This window comes from Desmodus rotundus, chromosome 7, assembly GCF_022682495.2.
Source record: "Desmodus rotundus isolate HL8 chromosome 7, HLdesRot8A.1, whole genome shotgun sequence".
Taxonomy (NCBI): Eukaryota; Metazoa; Chordata; class Mammalia; order Chiroptera; family Phyllostomidae; genus Desmodus; species Desmodus rotundus.
Window position 1 is genome coordinate 15,319,690 of NC_071393.1, and position 18,663 is coordinate 15,338,352.

The 18,663-nt window shown below is 49.5% G+C and overlaps 1 protein-coding gene and 1 non-coding gene across 3 annotated transcripts in view; one reads left to right on the forward strand and one right to left on the reverse strand.

Moving 5' to 3' along the window:
• The window catches only part of TBC1D10A (TBC1 domain family member 10A), a 29,893-nt gene extending 11,592 nt beyond the window's left edge, over positions 1 to 18,301 (forward strand). Inside the window, exons 2-9 of one of the 2 annotated variants that reach the window (XM_024566806.3) lie at positions 5,668 to 5,767; positions 9,689 to 9,796; positions 14,390 to 14,496; positions 15,459 to 15,573; positions 15,653 to 15,718; positions 16,414 to 16,603; positions 16,726 to 16,880; positions 17,478 to 18,301. In XM_024566806.3, coding sequence (XP_024422574.1) covers positions 5,668 to 5,767; positions 9,689 to 9,796; positions 14,390 to 14,496; positions 15,459 to 15,573; positions 15,653 to 15,718; positions 16,414 to 16,603; positions 16,726 to 16,880; positions 17,478 to 17,954 — 1,318 coding nt within the window. In that variant the 3' untranslated portion in view covers positions 17,955 to 18,301. The remainder of the gene's footprint in view (positions 1 to 5,667; positions 5,768 to 9,688; positions 9,797 to 14,389; positions 14,497 to 15,458; positions 15,574 to 15,652; positions 15,719 to 16,413; positions 16,604 to 16,725; positions 16,881 to 17,477) is intronic. The other variant, XM_045200761.2, reaches the window with a different exon arrangement.
• On the reverse strand, positions 8,725 to 8,909 carry LOC112310909 (U2 spliceosomal RNA). Its single transcript, XR_002975418.2, has one exon. It is a non-coding gene; the product is annotated as a U2 spliceosomal RNA (small nuclear RNA).
• Positions 18,302 to 18,663: the final 362 nt, after the last annotated feature.

The following is an 18,663-nucleotide window of genomic DNA, read 5'->3' on the forward strand; positions in this document are numbered from 1 at the left end:
ATGTGAGGTGTGTGTTTGTTCCCACTTAAAGATGACATTGAGACTTAAGGAGAGCAAGTATTTTGCCCATGGTCTCCTAGGTGGAGGACCTGCAATGGAAATCTAGGGTGGTAGGCTTCAAAGTCCGCATTCTGCTCTCCGCCATACCCCACGTGGCCTTACGGTAGTTAAGATGAGGAGGATCAGTCCTGTGGTTTGTGACCTTGGGCTTTCTGCTGGGGCTGTATTTCTCTTTCTTTAGGCTGGTTTGGAGATAAAGGAGGGGCTCAGACTGGTTTCTTGGAACCGAGGTTTATCTTCCACTGGCACATAAAAGAGTTACAGGCACAGGAACCATACCTGATTGAGCCTGCTAACCAGAGGGGCTGAGGTATGCCTGGGCAGAAAGCACACAGCTGGAAGGATGGGAGGAGTGAGACCCCCAGCCTGCAGTCTCAATAGCCTTGGGGAACAGTCTTATTCCTCTGAGCTCTTGGAAGGCCCTAGCCTCACTTTTGTGTCCTGTACCATTCTTACTCAGGAGAGGTCAACTGGCAAATGACAGATTGCCCAGGCTTGCTGCCTCCAACTGAGGTTGTCCTTGCAAGCTGCATTCATTCAGCATATTGGCCTCACTGAGCATTGTTAGGTATGGGCTGGCTATTCAAATGAGGCAGTCAGAACACTGGTGGAGGGGGATTAGACTGTCTCTAGGGACTTGGGGGCCAGAGATAGAGCCCCATGGCAGTATCTCTGGAATGGTCTTATTTCCCCACAGCCTTCCCAAGGGAGTCAGAAGCAGCACGTGAGTCACTGTGGCAGAGGGAAGCCCTGGTTCTACCATTTATTAGCTTGTGACTGTCCAAGTAATACAACCTCCCTGACTGGGTCAAGTTTTGCATGGGCCAAATGGAAATAGTAATTAATCTATGAGGGATCCACTTCACTGGGCTCTTAGGGGCACAAATAAAATTGCTATAGACAGCAGTGGCTTGTAGCCCTGAATGCAATGCAGATGAAAATAATGATGCCATGGAGAAAACCAGACAGGCACCTGTTGAACAGCTGTGAGGTGCATGGTGGGAGTTACAGAAGTTCAAGACCCAGTCCAGTTATGGAGGGATATGCCGAGCAATATCAGGAAGCTGTAATGTGCTCATTTTGGACTTCATGTCTTGATTCATTAATGAATTAGTGATAAAACCAATTTGAGGGGATTGTGATCAGCATTAAAACAAATATCATAGAGTAATATAAAATTGAACTAAAATATCTCAGTGCATTAGTACATGTTAGAATAAATTGTTTTGCCCTGGCTGTGTCGCTCAGTTGGTTGGAGCATTGTCCTGTACATCAAAAGGTTATGATTTGAAGCCATACTTAAGCTTCCGTCAGGGCACATACTTAGGTTTTGGGTTCGATTCCTGGTCAGGGCAAGTATGGGAGTTAACCTATCGATGTTTCTCTTTTGTATCAATGTTTTGATCTCTCTTTTTCTCTTTCCCCCTTCCTCTCTCTCTAAAATCAATAAACATATCCTTAGGTGAGGATTTAAAAAAAGAGAGTAAATTGTTTCATAAAATTCAGTTATTATAGGTAGATGTATAAAATCTCAGTATAAGATGTATTTCTTACTGTGGGTCTTGGTTTAAAAACTTTGAGAAACAGTGTTCTAAGTCAGGATGAAAGTCTTCAGGTTGGAAAACAGTCAGTTAAATCTGAGCAGGTGTGGAAGCTGAGGGCTTGACCTATAGGGACAGAAGGTTATAATGCAAGGGTCAGGAGCTGTGGAGTCAGGCAGGCCTGGGTTTTAGTTTCAGTTCTGTCACTTACCGCTACATGGCCTTGAATGAGGAATGTAACCTCACTAAGTCTTGGATTCTACTTCTGTAAAATAGAATGATATTATGGTAGGGTTATTATGAAATATATATGAGATAATATATATAAAACATTTAGAAAGAAATTGGTAAGTAGTAAATGATGTGCAAATGATAACTACAATGGCTGCTGTTATCATTGAAGTTGTAGTTTTTGAGTTATATTGGGCCCTGAAAGGGTTATGGTGATTTGGGGAGGGGAGAAAAAAGGGCATTCCAGGTAGGGATGAGTGAGTACAAGGGATAAATAAGCAGTGTGTGTACTGGGCATGAGAATTGTGCAGCCTTAGAAGAGGGTGTTGATATTATAGGAAAATTTTGGCATTATATGGTGAAGAAAGTTTTGTTTTGTTTGTTTGTTTGTTTTTGAGGAAGAACGTTTTCACAGTAAGAAACTTCAGCAATAGGGTAGCTTCGCCTGGCAATAGTGAGGCCCTATACCTGGTGGCATTCCAGCAGAGGCTGGGCTGCTAGGGACTATTCTCATTAGGTTCTTTTGGTTGCAGACTCCCTCAGGCCCCTTAAGGAAAGAGGAGTTTTCTGAAGGGTGAGTGAAGCTCTCAGACCTGAAGCAATCCCCCATGGGCCATTTGGCCCCTTAAACTGACTGAATGGTCAGCTTCCCTGTCACTAGAAATTGGCTCATGTTCTCCTTCCACTATCAATAGGAAGCCACCTCAGGGCTTCTATCCCATCATGCTATTTGCAGGGATTCCTGACCTCAACTTCATCTAATGGCTCCTTTCTGAGCATCCTTTGAGGCTCAATTCACAATGTAGGCCATCCAATCATATAGGGAAACTGAGAGGGCAAGGGACTTGCCTGTTGTAGAAGGGATTTCTACATCAGACACCAACTTGATCAGATGCCTTCTGAGGTCCTAACTGACTAGACCAAAGGATACGTGAATCTTCTGATTTTTGAAAAATATGTTTATTGATTTTAGAGAGAGAGGAAGGGAGAGACAGAAAGAGAGAGAAACATCAATTGACTGCCCTGCATATGCTCCCCAATTGCACATCAAATCCAAAACCTAGGTGTATGCCCTGACCAGGAATTGAACCTCCAGCCACACTGGCCAGGGCTGAATCTTCTGATTTTTTTTTTCTTTTCTCTTTTCAGAAGATTTTACTTATTTATTTTTAGAGAGAAGGGGAGGTAGGGAAAAAGGTAGAGAAACATTGCACATCAATCAGTTGCCTCTCACACTCCCGCAGTTGGGACCTGGCCTGCAATCCAGGAATGGAACCAGTGACCTTTTGGTTCAGACTGCTGAGCCACACCAGCCAGGGCTGAATCTTCTGATTTTTAGTAAGTGGATAGCCTGCAACTCTTCAAGGCACATCCTGTGCACAAAGAAAAATCTACCTGCAGTTAGAGAACATATGATGTGCTGGGTGCTGGGGTACAATTGGATCTTCAGTGTCATCCTTCTCACCATCTCCAGGTGGGTTAAACTCCTCTGCTTTTGCAGGAGAAGCCATTCAAATGACCATATTTCCTCAAAATTTTCCCAATTTAAGGTTTTAAAAATCAGAACAACCTTCCAGTTGACATGTACATTTAAAGTAGTGGTGGATTTTTTGTATGTTTCTGAGATCTTGCCAAATCAATGGTATAGCTTATAATCTGTACTGTCTTAGAATCCAGGAAATATGGTCGTTTGTTTTGTACCCACTTGAAATTCCGGTTTGAGGTTTGATGTTCAGGCTTTGAAACTACTGAAGCTGTTATCTGGCATCAGTTAAAAAAGAAAAAACACTGAACTTGAATTTGTTCCCCTGTGTATCTGCATTTGGGAGAATGGGTATCTCTGAGGCCCTGCAATCAGATCTTATCAACAAAAACAGACTCGAGGGTTGAGATGTCTAATGGGCATGTGTTACTTGGGAATTCTTTGAAAACTGGTAATCTCAGGTGAAAGCTGTGCCCTATGTGAGCTTTAGTTTTCTCATCTGCTCAGTGGGATATTGGACCAGACATGATCCATATCCATGACTGCCAGAACTTCCTGCTGACTCAGTGGGGGCAGTCGGTTTCATTTAGTTAACTGGAAGGCTTATCCCCTGACTTGTATAATTGAGTGTTTTGTAGGTAGTGGAAGGCAGATATGGCCTGTGATGCATGGTTCTTTGGTTTCTAGTCCCTGGGTGTTGGGGGGATGCCAAACCTGATCTAAAGGTGTGGTCTCTGCTTTTCTCCTCTCAAGGAGGGACAGGGAGTGTATACTTGCCCTCCTTGGTTTTGCCTCTAGGTGGTGAGAGGGTCAGAAGTTCAAGACTGGGATGACCAGTGTTTGTGTGTCTAGGCTGACCAGGTTCGCCTCAGCCTGTTGTCCTTCCTCAGCTGTTCAGCCCTAAGGCTATTCTCAGGCTTGTGCAGTTCCCCAGACAAACTGCATTGAAGAAGAGGACCTGCCCTGTTGTGTCTCAGAGGCCTCTGCTCTGCCAGGGCCCCGCCCTCTGCTCTTCCAACCAGTAAAAGTCACAGCAGTGCATTTCCTTCCGGCAGAGAGAGAATCAGAATTGAGGACTGGGCCAGGCCCTGGCCTCACCATGTCCTGTTCCTGAGAGCCTCCTCCCAGCCGCCTCAATGCCTTTGACCTTACTGTCCTTTCTGGGAGGTCAGGCAGGACTGAGTTCAGGCTCTTGGCTAGGATCTGACTTGGATTTGAATCTGGGTTTTTCCACTGATTTGCTGTTTGACTCTGAGCAAGATACCCTCTCTGGATATCTTACCTCTCAATATCGTCAAGGACTTTTTTAAATAGGGGAAAAAATAAGCACACACACACACAAATGTAAAAGATACATAATCCACCACTTTAAAAATAACTTTAAAAAGAGTGTGTATGAGAGGTACACATATACATTTGTTGTTGTTTTACTGATATTGCTCTGTAGGCTAAAAAGTAAAGCATGAATTAATGAATGCCTGGTGACTCACTCCTTAGAGGAAACCCATTCACTTGAAGTACACTCTGGCAAAGCCAGGGATTCCCGCCCCAGCTTGCCTCAGCTGCTTTGGTGCCCGTCTGCCTGCTTGGAGTGGGTCTCTATGCTGAGGTGTTTTCCCCACCAGCTCTACTGAGCGTTCAGTGCCAGTAGAATGTTAATACCAAGAGGTCTAGGACTTTGTTCTGGGCGCAGGAGTGCTTCCCCATGGCCTGCCCAGAGGCCCTGGCCCTAGAACAATGCCAACACAGCTGTGATAGCTGCTCAGTTAGTAGATGTACAAATATAGGTAGTATTTGATGGGGCTTTGATGTGTTTGTAGGATTTTGATTGGTAAGGACAACTTGGAGGGACTGGCATGAGCAAACTTTGAAAGGTGGGAAAGGGCCAGGGTGTAATTGGGGAAACTATGAGTAACTGGTTTTGCTGGAGCGAAGAGGTGATTATGTTATTTCTGTACTTGTTTGACTAGTTTTTTCATCCAACTCTGCACCTTGCATGTAGGCCCTCTGAAGAGGCTTATTTATCAAGACAGACCCAGTAAAGGAATGCTGTGCTTTGATGCACACATCACAGACACTTAGGCCTCTGCCTCAGAAAGACACTGTGACCTTTGGCCCCTTGACACATTGGGGAAGTGGGCACTTGAACCTGCTGTCTCTCTGGCCTGTGCCTTTCAGGGAGGGGGCAGGGTTTCTTCTCATCTGTGTTAGGGTGTTCATGAGTTAGCAGCCCCAAAGGGAACAGAGGGTATGGAGGGCAGAGGGAAGAAGGATGACTGACTGGACTGGTGTCTAGGGCCTAAACCTTTGCTTCTCTTGGCACTTCTGATCACCCTGCCCTCTGCTCCATAGGCTGGAAGAAGTTCCCCTGGAGGTGCTGAGGCAAAGGGAGTCCAAGTGGCTGGACATGCTCAACAACTGGGACAAGTGGATGGCCAAGAAGCACAAAAAGGTGAGGGGCCTAGCTTTGGGCTTTGGGCAGGCAGTTGGTAGCCTGGGGAGGAAGAGGAAGAGGGAGAAACTATATCAGCTCAGAGGAGTAGGGGCTTTTCCAACTGCCAGTTGCTGTAAGTATGCCCCGTCTACCAGTTCTGAAATGGGAACAGAAGCTGTTTGGAGGTCAGGGCCCAGCCTTCACTTGGTTCTCTCATGTGACTTCAGACTCATGCAAACTTTGTCCTGGGGCAAACTTCAAGGCTGCTCTTAGCCAAAAGCCCTTATAGGCAGCTTTCCTCCATTCCTTCCTGAGGAAGACAACCCAGGTGTCTAGTAATTTTAGTGCCTATACTCTTCACCGCCACAGTAAGGGGGACTTCTTCACCCTCTCGATTAACTTAATCAGTTTTCTCTTGCCTCCTGGCCAAAGCAAAAAAAAAGAAAAATAATCTCACAGTTTGATACTCTTATAAAAATGAAAACATGAGTGGGCCTTTTCTAGTCTGGCTTTCTTTACGCACCAACTCTATTGCCCAGCAGGAATGTACTTGCCCACCACCCGTGTGTGCATTGATGCCCTTGGCCACCTCAGCAGGGTTTAGTTACTCCCCAGCCTAGCGGAGGCCTGCCCAGAGCCTCACAGCTGGGGTCTCTGCACAAGTTCCCAGCGCAGAGAGCAAACTTTCTGGCTCGCTGTCATCAGCTGACACACTGGTGTGGTTCAGGCTGGCACAGCTAGCTAGCTGCAGGACCTAACGTAAAGGTCAGGTGTAGGAATGGGCCCCGCCCCACTGCCTTCCTCTCTTTGTGCCTGTGGCTAGCTGTGTAACTTGGGGTGAGTCATTTCACCCTTAGCCTCAGTTTCCCTCACCAAGTGGGAATGGTAATCCTGTTTCAAGGCTCCTGTGAGGTGGTGACTGTAAAGCCCTATGCTCATGGGAAGAGAGGAGGAGACCTGGGCTCTTTCTTGCTGTTCTGTGTGGGCTTTAGGGCACTCATTTTTTCCTTATTAGAAAGTCTTTCTCTCTTTCCCCTCTCTTTTAAAAAAAAATTAGAGGCAGCTGTTCCTCAACTGCCTCCAGTCTGACTCTGGGGTATGTTTTCCTGCCTCCTCACCCTTCAGCTCTTACCCTTAACTTCAGCTCTCTCTCCACTTTCTATCGTGGTGACTAGTAGCTCTGACTTTCTTGCTGCAGCCTCCCTTGCAAATGGGGATTCCAGAGGGGTGCCTTGGGGAGCTCCTCTCAGCACAGCAACCAGCACCACTTCCTCTTCCCCTTTGCTTCTCTGGCACTGTGGTTAGAGGCTGAGGGCCACCACAAGAGGCTTCATCCCACCCTACCCAGAGGCCATAGCCCTCTGCTCTACACTAGCTACCGAGCAGTGGTCACATTGGCCCCGGGCGCTTTTCCTGCCTGGCTACGCAGAGTTGGGCTCTCCCTGTGGTGAGGAAGTCATGGCACAGGAAGGACAATACCTGTTTCAGGAAGTGTGTCCAGACCCAACACTTCTCCTGGGCTTATCCCAAGTCCCCAGGAGAGGGGCCCAGCCCTGTGGCAGAAATGCTATCGTCCCTCATAGGACTCTGCTCAAGCAGTCTGAATTCGGCCAGCAGAGTGTGGCCTCACTCAACAGTCAGAGACCTCCTTTCCCAAAGCACTGCCTCAGAGAATGATATGCTTATGCTTTCCTTACCAATCCACACTATTGCCTTCTTCTCCCTAAGGCAGGCATGTGGAGATTATCTCTGTACTGGGGAGGATTCCAGAGGCCAGAGTGTGAAAGGCTAGCTGAACTCCTGGATTTCATTCCCTAACCCTGACCCTGAGTGAGGTCATGGCCTCTTTGAGAACCTTAGTGAACTGAAGGTATTCCTGGTCTCTCCTGGGGTAGGCCAAGTATGACAGGGCTCTGATGATGTGGGGCCTGGTCTGGTTGAGCTTGACCCTGAGGGGAGCCTAAAGGGCCTGTGACTCTGGGCCATACTGCATCCCTTTGCCAAAACCTGTCCAGACCAAGTGGCTTCCTTAAGGAGACCCTTGTCCCACAGCAGCAGGAAACTGTTCCCAGAGTCTGGGGCAGTTCCCTTCCGTTCCCGTACTCTCCCCACTTTGCAGACAGTCCCAGAAGCTTAAGTTTGGCTCCTGTGACTAGTCACTCTGCTCTTCCCCCACTGCCTTCAGCCTCTGCTTGTCTCCTTCCTGGTTCTTGACTCTTTCTGACCCTTGGAAAATTTTCTCTTGTTTGTACTGGTCATCAGGAAGCAGGGCATTCTGTGTTCCCTCCTCTGAGAGTTTGCAATGGGACTGTTTGAGGGGGTTTCCAGGTGAGGGGAAGTTAGGTGTGAGCCCAAGACCCTGAGTCTTCTCTGTCAGGCATCCTCCTTGGGTGGAGGTGTGGAGAGGAAGCCATCATTTACTGAAGACAGACTGCTAGGCATGTTTTCCCCCCATTCTAATAGAATCCTAGGTGTTGTCATTCTGATTTCACTATTAATGAGAAATGATTGGCTCGGTGCTGGATGCAAATCCACACCCAGGTGCTCTCCCTGCTTCCCTGAGCCTCCATCTTTTCCATCCAAGGCCAGGCTGCTTAATATAGGGGTTGAGGGGAGTGTCAATCCTCCCACCCCCATTCTCACCCTTCTTGACCCTTAGCCTTGAGGTCAAGGAGGACAATCAGGGTGGCTCCCTCAGAGCCTCATTCATTCTTAAGCCAGGGGGAGCTTGCTTCTCTGCCTGGCTCTGAGAGGCCAGTGGAGAGGCATGGGACTGGATCCCTCTAGCCTATGTGTAGCTAGGAGATAGTGGGGTCTTCTACTGTGCGGTCACCTCTGATGGTATAACCTCAATATTTTTCCCACTCTTTGCCTCATTTTCCCCATTTGTAAGAGACTATGGTTTTTCACACTGGATTTTGGCAGTGGAAGCCTTTTTTTCTTTTCTTTTTCTTCCTCTCTCTCTCTCGTCCCCAAAGAGGTACACCATTCCCAGAGGTACTGCCATACCAGGTTGATGCACAGAAGGAGCAAGTTCCTATTCTATCTCCCTGCTCCAAAAATCATTTAACACATGGTCCTCAGATGGAGAATGTATCATATGTTAAGCAGATAAGAACAGATAACTATGCTTGATTTTAGCCAAAAGGCTGACAGTGATGGAAGTCTTTTTTTCTGATAAAAATAGATACAAATTGAGCATTGGCTGTGGGTCATAAGCTACTCCAAACACTTTCTCCCTCACCTCTCCCAGTCTGTGAGTGATGGAGGAAGACCTATGACATTTTAGCACCCAGGCCAGCTGCCTCTGCCCCAGCTAGTGATCATGGGAACTCAGGGTTAGGGAGAGCAGACAAGAGGTAGGTTTCTTGATCAAAACAAAGAGGAAGACATTTTGATCATCTCACATCTTCCCTCTGACTTGTGCTGAGATCTCTCCTCTCTAGGGTGGCCATGTCCTACTACATGGCTTCTTAAACAAAGACTGCCATGAAAGTGGCCCTGCCACTTTCTTGGTCATTTCATGGGCTACCCTTCCTGTGGCTAAAGCTGCACCCCACACCATGTGGATCCTGTCTTGGTGACATCCTGTGGGGCTCTTCCAACTTGTATTGTTTCATTTTGATTCAGAAAATTTTGATCAGGGTTCAGAAACCTGTGGCAGACCTCAGTCATACCTGCATTGTCACTGGACCAGGGGATGTAAGGACTCTGCCATCACCTGCTGGCAGCGCATTTAATTGCATTCACACACACCCCCAGTCATAGGATCTGCATCATAGCAATAGTAGGAACGTCCTCTTTTCTCCCCTTTTCTGTTCTTGCTAATGTGTTCACCAAAGGCCTGCCATGCACCAGCAGAGGGGCGGGGCTGGCACACAGCCTCTAGGGGAGCTGCCTGGGTGGATACATTGGCATGGCCCTCCTTTTGACTTTCAGATCCGTCTGCGGTGCCAGAAGGGTATCCCACCTTCTCTGCGGGGCCGTGCTTGGCAGTACCTGTCAGGAGGCAAGGTGAAACTACAGCAGAACCCTGGAAAGTTTGACGTGAGTTGCCCTTCCGTCACTCTGTTCTTCCTTCCGCATCTCCTGGCATCCTCCTCCTGGCAGTGATCCTCCATGTGTCCACCTGGACCCATGTGTCAGCAGTATGAGCAATGGATGAAACCACCCATCAAGTACCTAGCTGTCCATTCCAGCTTTTTCTTAGACAATCTCTCAGGTTTGCTTTCTTGGGTTCAGTGGGCCACCTCTCAACTCTTCATGAGGAGGGGATACTCAGACCACTTCCCTGAGTGCCTGGGGCCCTGTGCTTAGGGCCTTTGGGGGCCTGCCCAGTAGGGCCACAGAACCCTCAACACTTCCTGGCCTCCCGTCTTCTACTCTTTCTCTCTTCTCATTCAAGCTCGGCCAGACATGGTTCACCTGTGTTGCTTGTGGGATTATTAGCCCTGGGTGTGGCAAAGCCAAACTATATAATATCCTTAGGAGTCAGAAGCCAGTTACTAGCCAGGGTAAGAACACTCTGTCCTCCATTCATGGGGCTTCCTGGGCTTCCCTGGGCTGGGCAGCTCCTCTAGCATGCTCTCTTAGGAAACTGTGGGAGGCATTTGGTTTCCCTGGGGTTGCCCTGGCTTACCTACTGGACCTGGCCCCAGGCATGAGGCTTTCTCCCAGGCTCTTGGAACTGATGACAGAAAGACAGTGAGAAAGCTGTGAACCACCAGCTCTTTGTTTGCATACTTCATGCTTCAGTGAACACCGTACCCAGACAAGGGTGGGTGAAGCAGGACAGCCTAGAGTTTCTGCTATTGACTTAGAGAGGGTGAGAGCTATTTGCTGACAGTACTTGGCATTGGAAGTCAGGGAGTCTGGTAGAGTGTGTCTGCCTGGGGGCAGCTCTGAATTAGGGAAGTTGGATTGGACACCAATACCAGGCCCCACTCAAGCAGCCTCTCAATTTCAGAGTCTTCTTCCCAGTGGAGACACATCTTCCATTTCATGGAGCTACATCCTGGGCAGAGGGGGAGACTCGGATGGGAGCCCCACCTAAGTCCATAGTTTACTTTCGGCTGCCAGAGTACAGCATGAGAGCTGAGAGCCTGGGCAGTCTGGCCAGCCTCCTGTTAGCAAATGTGAATGCATCATGTGTGAACAGCAGAGCACAGAGCTATGTGTGCTGAGTGGTGTGTGGGAGAGGAATGAGCAGCACCTATGGAATCTTGAAGGTTGCTTGTGGAAGGAGGTATATTTGCCAAGAAAGGTCTTCAGGATGCCCTGAAGCAAAGGTCTTCAGGATGTCCTGAGGCAGTCCTAGGGGCTGGAACAGTGGTTTATGAGCACACCTGGAAGGGCTTTGCCTGTGAATGACATGGAGGAAATAGACAGGGATGTTAGGCTCCTTCTGGCTGCTGAGGGCACATGAGCCCAAAGCAGAGGTATAGTGAGGAGGCTGCTGGCAGCAGCACATACCTGTTTCTGTGCTCCCATGCAGACTGAGGTGGCCAACCCCAACCTCAGCTATCAGGGCAGGTGCTATAGTACCTGGTGGCTCTAAGACAGAGCCTCTCCTGCACTTACTATTTCTTCCTCTTGTCTTGGACAGCACTTTCCATCCATTTCTTACCTGGTTTTCTTCTCGGGCTTCACCTCCTGATGGCACCAGTGCCTTTAGGCTCTTATGGAGGCTGTAGTAGCAGCACCATCTGCCAGCGACATACACCTGCCTTTTACTCTCAGCAGCCTTTCGCCCTACAGGTCCTTCAGCTACATTGTTTTCATTTTTACCCACTTGTGTGTGGTTAAGCACCTTGGGCTGCTGGGGTACCAGGCGAGCACATCCTAGGAATTGACTTTTTGGGTTCTGAGGTCCCCACCTCGAGGGAACCCTCAGGAGAATTTGTGGGGCCTTCCTTCCCTTTCTGACGAAAGCAAACCTGCATTGTACTCAGTACCCAGCCCTTGGCCTGACTTAGGGGTTCATAGGACACAAACAGGCCCTTATCTTGAGGGTATGTGGGGCTCTAGAGGTTGCATACCCACCTCTTCAACTGTGTGCCTGCTCAAGGGCCTTCTCTGGAAGCCCCTGGCTCCTCCTGCCGCCCACCAGCCTTGACTACTCCATCAGCTTTTTCTCTCAGTGCTTACTCTCACGTATTAAGTGACTTGGCACCCCAGGTCCTTTAGTTTACTGCTGGAATACCCCCACCAAGAGTAAAGGGCTTATATGAAGTTACCTGCCAGTCAGGGCCCAGGCCTGTGCCTGCACCCACTTGGTGTGTCTGCTGAGGACCAAGCCTTCCTCCTGGGGGCCTTTCCTGATGCTGCCCCAGTCCTGTGGACAGCAGACAATGTGTATTTAGTCTTCTTCCCAACTCAGCCCTCTGGATTTCCTTTTTGTTGATTTTCTTCTTTACAAAAAAAAGATTTTAGGTATTTATTATTGGGGGGGGGGAGGGAAGGAGAAAGAGAGGTAGAGAAACATTGATGTGTGAGAGATACATCGATTGGTTGCCTCTCACATGCCCCCCAACTGGGGACCTGGCCTGCACCTCAGGCATGTGCCCTGACTGGGAATTGAACTGGTGACCCTTCGGTTCGCAGGCCAGCACTCCGTCCACTAAGCCACACCAGCCAGGGCAATGTTTTTCTTCATTTAAAGTTGGGGTATGAATATACATAGAGTAAAATGCACAGATCTTAAGTGTGTTTCAGTGAGTTTTGACAGATAATATGCATGTAACTAACATGCAGATCAAGATATAGAATATTTCAAATGACCAAGAAATGATTTTTCTTTATGTAGTATAGTTGACTTTTTTAAAAATCCTCATCCAAGGATGTATTTATTGATTTTTTAGAGAGAGGGAGGGAGAGAGAAAGAAAGGGAGGGAGGGAGGAAGGGAGGGAGGGAGGAAAGAGAAAAGAAGAGGAGAGGAGAGGAGAGGAGAGAATGGTTGGTTGCCCCATGTACACACTCTGACCTGATTGAACCCGCAACCTTTTTGGTGTACAGACAGTGCTCCAACCAACTGAGCCACTCGGCCAGGGCATACATTTGACGCTTGAACAATGTGGGGGTGAGAGGTGCTGACCCCCCATCAGTTGAAAAGTCCACCTATAACTTAAGTTGGCCCTCTGCAATTGACTCTTGAACAATATGAGCTTGAGTTGTGTGGGTCCACTTATATAAGGGTTTAAAAAATCTGCATATATTGAAAACACCAATTTGCAAAGATACATGCATCCCTATGCTCATTGAAGTGTTATTTATAATAGCCAAGGTATGGAAGCAACCTTGGTGTCCACTGATAGACAAAAAGATAAGGGGAATGTGGTACATATATACAATGGAATATTACTTGGCCATAAAAGAGTGAAATCTTGCCATTTGTGACAACATGGATGGACCTAGAGAGTATTTTGTTAAGTGAAATAAGTTGGACAGAGAAAGACGAATACTGTATTATTCCACTGATATGTGGACTCTAAGAAACAAACAAATGAACAAACAATGAAACAGACACAAACCCATAGATACAGAGAACAAACTGATTGTTGCCAGATGGGAGGAGATAGGGGATGGATGAAAAGGTGAGGGATTAGGAAATACAAATTGGCAGTTGCAGAATAGTCATGGATATGAAGTACAGCATAGGGAATAGTCAGTACTGTTGCAATTTTATGTATGGTATCAAATGGGTACTACACTTACTGAGGTGATCACTTTTTGAGGTATATACATGTCTAATTACTAAGTTGCATACCTGAAATGAATATAATACTGCATGCCAACTATAATTTTAAAATATATTTTTAAAAATCCACGTATAATTGGACCCCTGCAGTCCAGCAGTTCAAAACTTGTGCTGTTCAAGGGTCAGCTGTACTTTGTGTTTATAAATGGTATTCATGTTTAAAATGTTCACAGAAATTCAAAGAAAAGAGTTAAACTTTGTTGAAATCTTAACACACAGAGATGGCTCTGAGGTTAATGGTTTGACAAATGTCATGTCCTTCCAGACAGCACTGTGTACAGATCTCTCTCTCTCTCTCTCTCTCTCTCTCTCTCTCTCTCTCTCTCTCTCTCTCTCTCACACACACACACACACACACACACACACACACACACCCTTCCTGAATAGGCAGTCCACTAGCACGGGGAGACAGGTAGCCAAAGAGTTGGGACTGATGGCTCTGAGTCAACCTAGCTTCCAGGCCCAGCTCCACCGTTTTTCTATCTACAAGACCTTAGGCAAATGACTTCTCCCTCATCTGTGAACAGTGTAATGATAGGACCTTTATGGTAGCCTTCCATCTTAAGGATGTGACTTAAGGTGAGTCCTAAAAGAAATGTCTGAAAGTTATTTCCAGCTACAGCTATGGTGGACATTCTTACCCACACAGTCTTTCTGGGGCCAAGATTACCGCTCAGGGTTTCCAGGGCCCTCCCTTACACTCGCTTCTTTGCCTTGTCCAGGCTTTTCCACCTGGGCTTCCTGGCCTATCTCTGGAAGACCCAGTTTGTGATGGGATTGGGTGGGTACTGCCCCTGGTGGGGGGCTCCCTCCAATACCTGGGATAGTTTTATCCTCCTAGCCATCCCTAACTCCTAATATATTCTCTCAACCTTGCTTCTAGGAGCTGGATATGTCCCCTGGGGACTCCAAGTGGTTGGACGTGATTGAGCGTGACCTGCACCGGCAGTTCCCTTTCCATGAGATGTTTGTGTCCCGGGGGGGCCATGGGTGAGCAGCCTGGGCATGGTGGTCTGTTGATGGCTTTAGGCCCTGTCCCTCAGAAGTCCTGTCCCTCAGAAGTCAGAGGAGGTAAATGCATTTGGAGGTACCTAGGGGGCTCAGGAGCTAGGGACCCTAAACTCCACTTTTAAGATTTTATTTATTTTTTTATTTTAGAGAGGGGGGAGGGAGGGAGAAGGAGAGGGAGAGAAACATCAATGTGCGTGAGAAACATTGATCAGTTGCTTCTCGCATGCCCCTACCTGGGGTCCTGGCCCACAACCCAGCCATGTGCCCTGACTGGGAATCGAACCGGCAACCTTTCAGTTCACAGGCCAGTGCTCAACCAACTGAGCTGCACCAACCAGGGCCCAAACTCCACTTTTAGTTTTCCCTCTTTGCTTTGTGTTTAATGTGACCTCTTAGTGTCTCTTCTTACCTCTGGGGCACCTTTCATTATTTACTCCCCAGAGGGTTAGCACTTGCCCAGCCTGATTGTTTTCTAGAAACAGGTTTTAGTGGGGAGAAAGAGGGTTAGGGATAGTGGGATGAGCAGAGGGTATGTAGGAAGGGAGAGAAGTGGCAGGCCAGGACACCAAGACAGACCCCTGAGACAGAGTGGGCTGGCTGAGATGCCACAGCTTCTGGGTGAGGGGCCCATACTTCCAGTCCCCTACACATCTTTACCCTGTATCTGGCATCCTGCCTTGGCCTTGCCCAGCTGCTTTCTCTTTTGAGGCTCTGCTTTCACCTGTCAAATGGGGGAAGCAACTCTCTTCCTCCACCCCCTGGTCATGTGAGAGTTCATGTGCTACAGTCGGAGACTGTCCTCTTAGTGACCACAGTCAGGTCACATCCTCTCTCCAGAGAAGTACAAATTCTTAGACAAGTCTGGTCCAGTGGGGTACAGGTGAGGGCAATGGGTAGCAGAGTCTCACCTGTCATTCCCACAATGCTTGGCTTTTCCACAGCCAGCAGGACCTATTCCGTGTGCTGAAGGCCTACACGCTGTACCGACCTGAGGAAGGCTACTGCCAGGCCCAGGCACCCATTGCTGCTGTTCTGCTCATGCACATGCCTGCTGAGGTACCACCAGGCTCTGGGCGGGCAAGTGGGTGGGCAAGGAAAACCCAACAGCAAGGCTTTATGTCCGTTTCGTCCGCAGCAAGCATTCTGGTGCCTGGTGCAGATCTGTGAGAAGTACCTGCCTGGCTACTACAGTGAGAAACTGGTGAGTGCTTGCTGGGCCCAGGACCTGGCCTGGGACCTGCCCCCGGGTGGACACCATTTGTGGCATCTCCAGGACTTTCTCTCCACAGGCACTCCTGCCCTTGCTTGAACCCTTCCCGGCCTTCTTTCTTTGTTCTGTTGCTTTTAAGCTGTAGTCCCCAGGCCAGCCAGGGTCAGGTCTCCCAGGCTCCAGCATCATCAGTTCCACACTTGTTTCCATTTCAGCCTTCAGCCATCTGGCTACTTGGCAGGATTACATTTCCTCCACTGCACCAAGTTCTTCCTTGCCTCGGCCTTGGCATAGACTTAAACCTCTGCCCCTTTCCTTCCCTTCCTTCCTCTCATCTTTCTGCCCTCAGGGAGCTTTCCTTGACCCTGACAAGAAGGACATCTGGCACATGCCACTCAGTATTCCTGTTCCTGCCATGTTCTGGGCACTTAGCCCCCCTCCTACTCTCCCTGGTCTTTTTGCTCCTGTGACTCATGTCTGTCTGCCCCTTTGCACTACATGCTCATAAAGGGGACTCTCTGTCTGTTGGCTCATCATTGTATTCCATAACCCAACGTGAGGCTGGCTCCCTGCAGGCAGGATGCCACCTGAGGAACGAATGAATGCTTGCCTGGTGCTGGGGGCCTGGGTGAGGTCCCTGCCCTGGCTGGTGCGGGCCTATGGTCATGACTTTACTCTCCCCGCAGGAGGCGATCCAGCTGGATGGGGAGATCCTCTTCTCACTGCTGCAGAAGGTGTCGCCTGTGGCCCACAAGCACCTCAGCCGGCAGAAGATCGATCCCCTGCTCTACATGACAGAGTGGTTCATGTGTGCCTTCGCCCGCACCCTGCCCTGGAGCTCTGTGCTGCGCGTCTGGGACATGTTCTTCTGCGAAGGTACTGGGCTGAGCTTCAGGGAGCAGCCCCTTGCCCCCAGCCCAGCCCAAAGGGAGCCTCTCTTTTCAGAGAGTCTCTAAAGGCTCCCTGGTACTCATTGCTCACCCCCCCCCCCATTACAGGAGTCAAGATCATCTTCCGGGTGGGGTTGGTACTGCTGAAGCATGCACTGGGCTCCCCGGAGAAGCTCAAGGCCTGCCAGGGCCAGTACGAGACTATTGAGCGGCTGCGAAGCCTCAGCCCCAAGATCATGCAGGAAGCCTTTCTGGTCCAGGAGGTGAGGCCCATACCTTCCTCTCACCACTTGCCAGAGTGGGAGATGTGTGGGCCCTTTGGAGGGGAGCCTGGTAACCCTCTGCGCCTGAGAGTGGGTCACTGATGCCAGGCTCAGTGCTCAGCAGCCCAGCATGGTGTGGGTGGACTTCATTCTACTATCAACAAGAAGAGGGGGCACAGAGAGGTCTAAGTTTGTGTGGCCTTCCCTGTTCTGAACCACTTGGGAATGAGAGAAACTACAACCCATCACCCCCTCTTTCTCCCTGGTACCATATCCATGGCCTTGGGTTTAATTTCCATTTTTTCTGTCTTTTGTGGATTTTTGTCTCTCAGAGGCTGTAATTAGGTGACATATAGCTAGGCGAATGGAGTCATGAGCTGTGGGCAGCTTTCTCCTCTGAGGCTGTGGGTCTCAAGGGCCTGGCTCACCACCACCAGGAGACATGTGACCACCATAGGGACCATACCTTTATCCTTCCTATGGTCAGACTTTAGTGACCAGGACTGGGGGACTCTTAAGGCAGAGGGGGGTGCCCGGGCTAGGAGGCAGAGGGGAAGTTTCTTCCTGGTGCCCACCTGCCTATCACTGCTCCCACAGGTGGTAGAGTTGCCAGTGACAGAGCGCCAGATTGAGCGTGAGCACCTTATCCAGCTACGGCGCTGGCAGGAGACGCGGGGTGAACTGCAGTGCCGCCCCCCGCCTAGGCTGCATGGTGCCAAGGCCATCCTGGAGGCAGAGCCAGGCCCCCGGCCCACCCTGCAACCTTCACCATCTATCCGCCTGCCCCCAGATGCCCTACTCCCTGGCTCCAAAAGCAAACCAAAGCCATCCAAGCAGATTCAGAAGGAGCAGCAGAATCAGGAGAAGGCGAGTGGGCAGCTGGACAAGACCCCAATGCCAACTCAAGCCAAGGTGGCGGCTGCTGCAGGAGATGCATGTCCCCCACAGGATGTGTCCCTGAAGGACCCACTCCACCCAGCCCCAGCCCCTCAGGACTCAGCTCCCCTGGATTCAGCCCACCACCGTTCCCAGGAGAGCCTGACGTCGCAGGAGAGTGAGGACACCTACTTGTAACCCTGGCATCTCAGGCCTCCAGGGCGGGGTCTCCACATACCTCCACGGTTCACAGACTGACACTCCAGGGCCTGCCCACACTCGGAGGGCTCAGCTGCCTGGCCACTGGGTGCAGAGAGTCTGGCTGGCCCAGCACAGATTCTGCCTGAGCCTTATTTATTTTTTCCAGAGTGGAGCTCAGGCCAGCCCAGCTGGGGCAGGCAAAAGTGAGGGCCTCACTCAGGGCCTCCTCCTAGGGGGATGTTCCCCAGGACTAGGGCACTGACATTAAGGGAGAGGGTGGGGTGTTCCTTGTGTAAAATAGAAACATGGTTTTTTGTACAGAAATAAACAGGCTTACATAGAGAGCTGGTGTGCAGCTAGGGACTGGGAAGGGGTTACCACCCTGGTGCTCAGCGTATCTTTTCCACTCCCTCCAGAGCTGTCATCCTGGCCCCAGCCAAGCACCAGAGCCTCTGAGAAGTACCTTTGCCAGAGCGGATGACAAGTCCAGGGCCAGCCCTTATTCTTGGTCCCTGTTTTCCCTCACCCCATCCCTCTTCCTCATGTCCACCACCTACCTACCACGGGTGAGGGTCAACCCAGGAGAGTGAGGGCTGGATCCCAGTGCTGGGGCAGAGCAGGGCCTACTCCCCGGGAGGGAAGTAGGAATACTGAGTCCCTACTCAACACTGATTGGGAGGGGGTCCTTAAGGAGATCCCTTCAGGG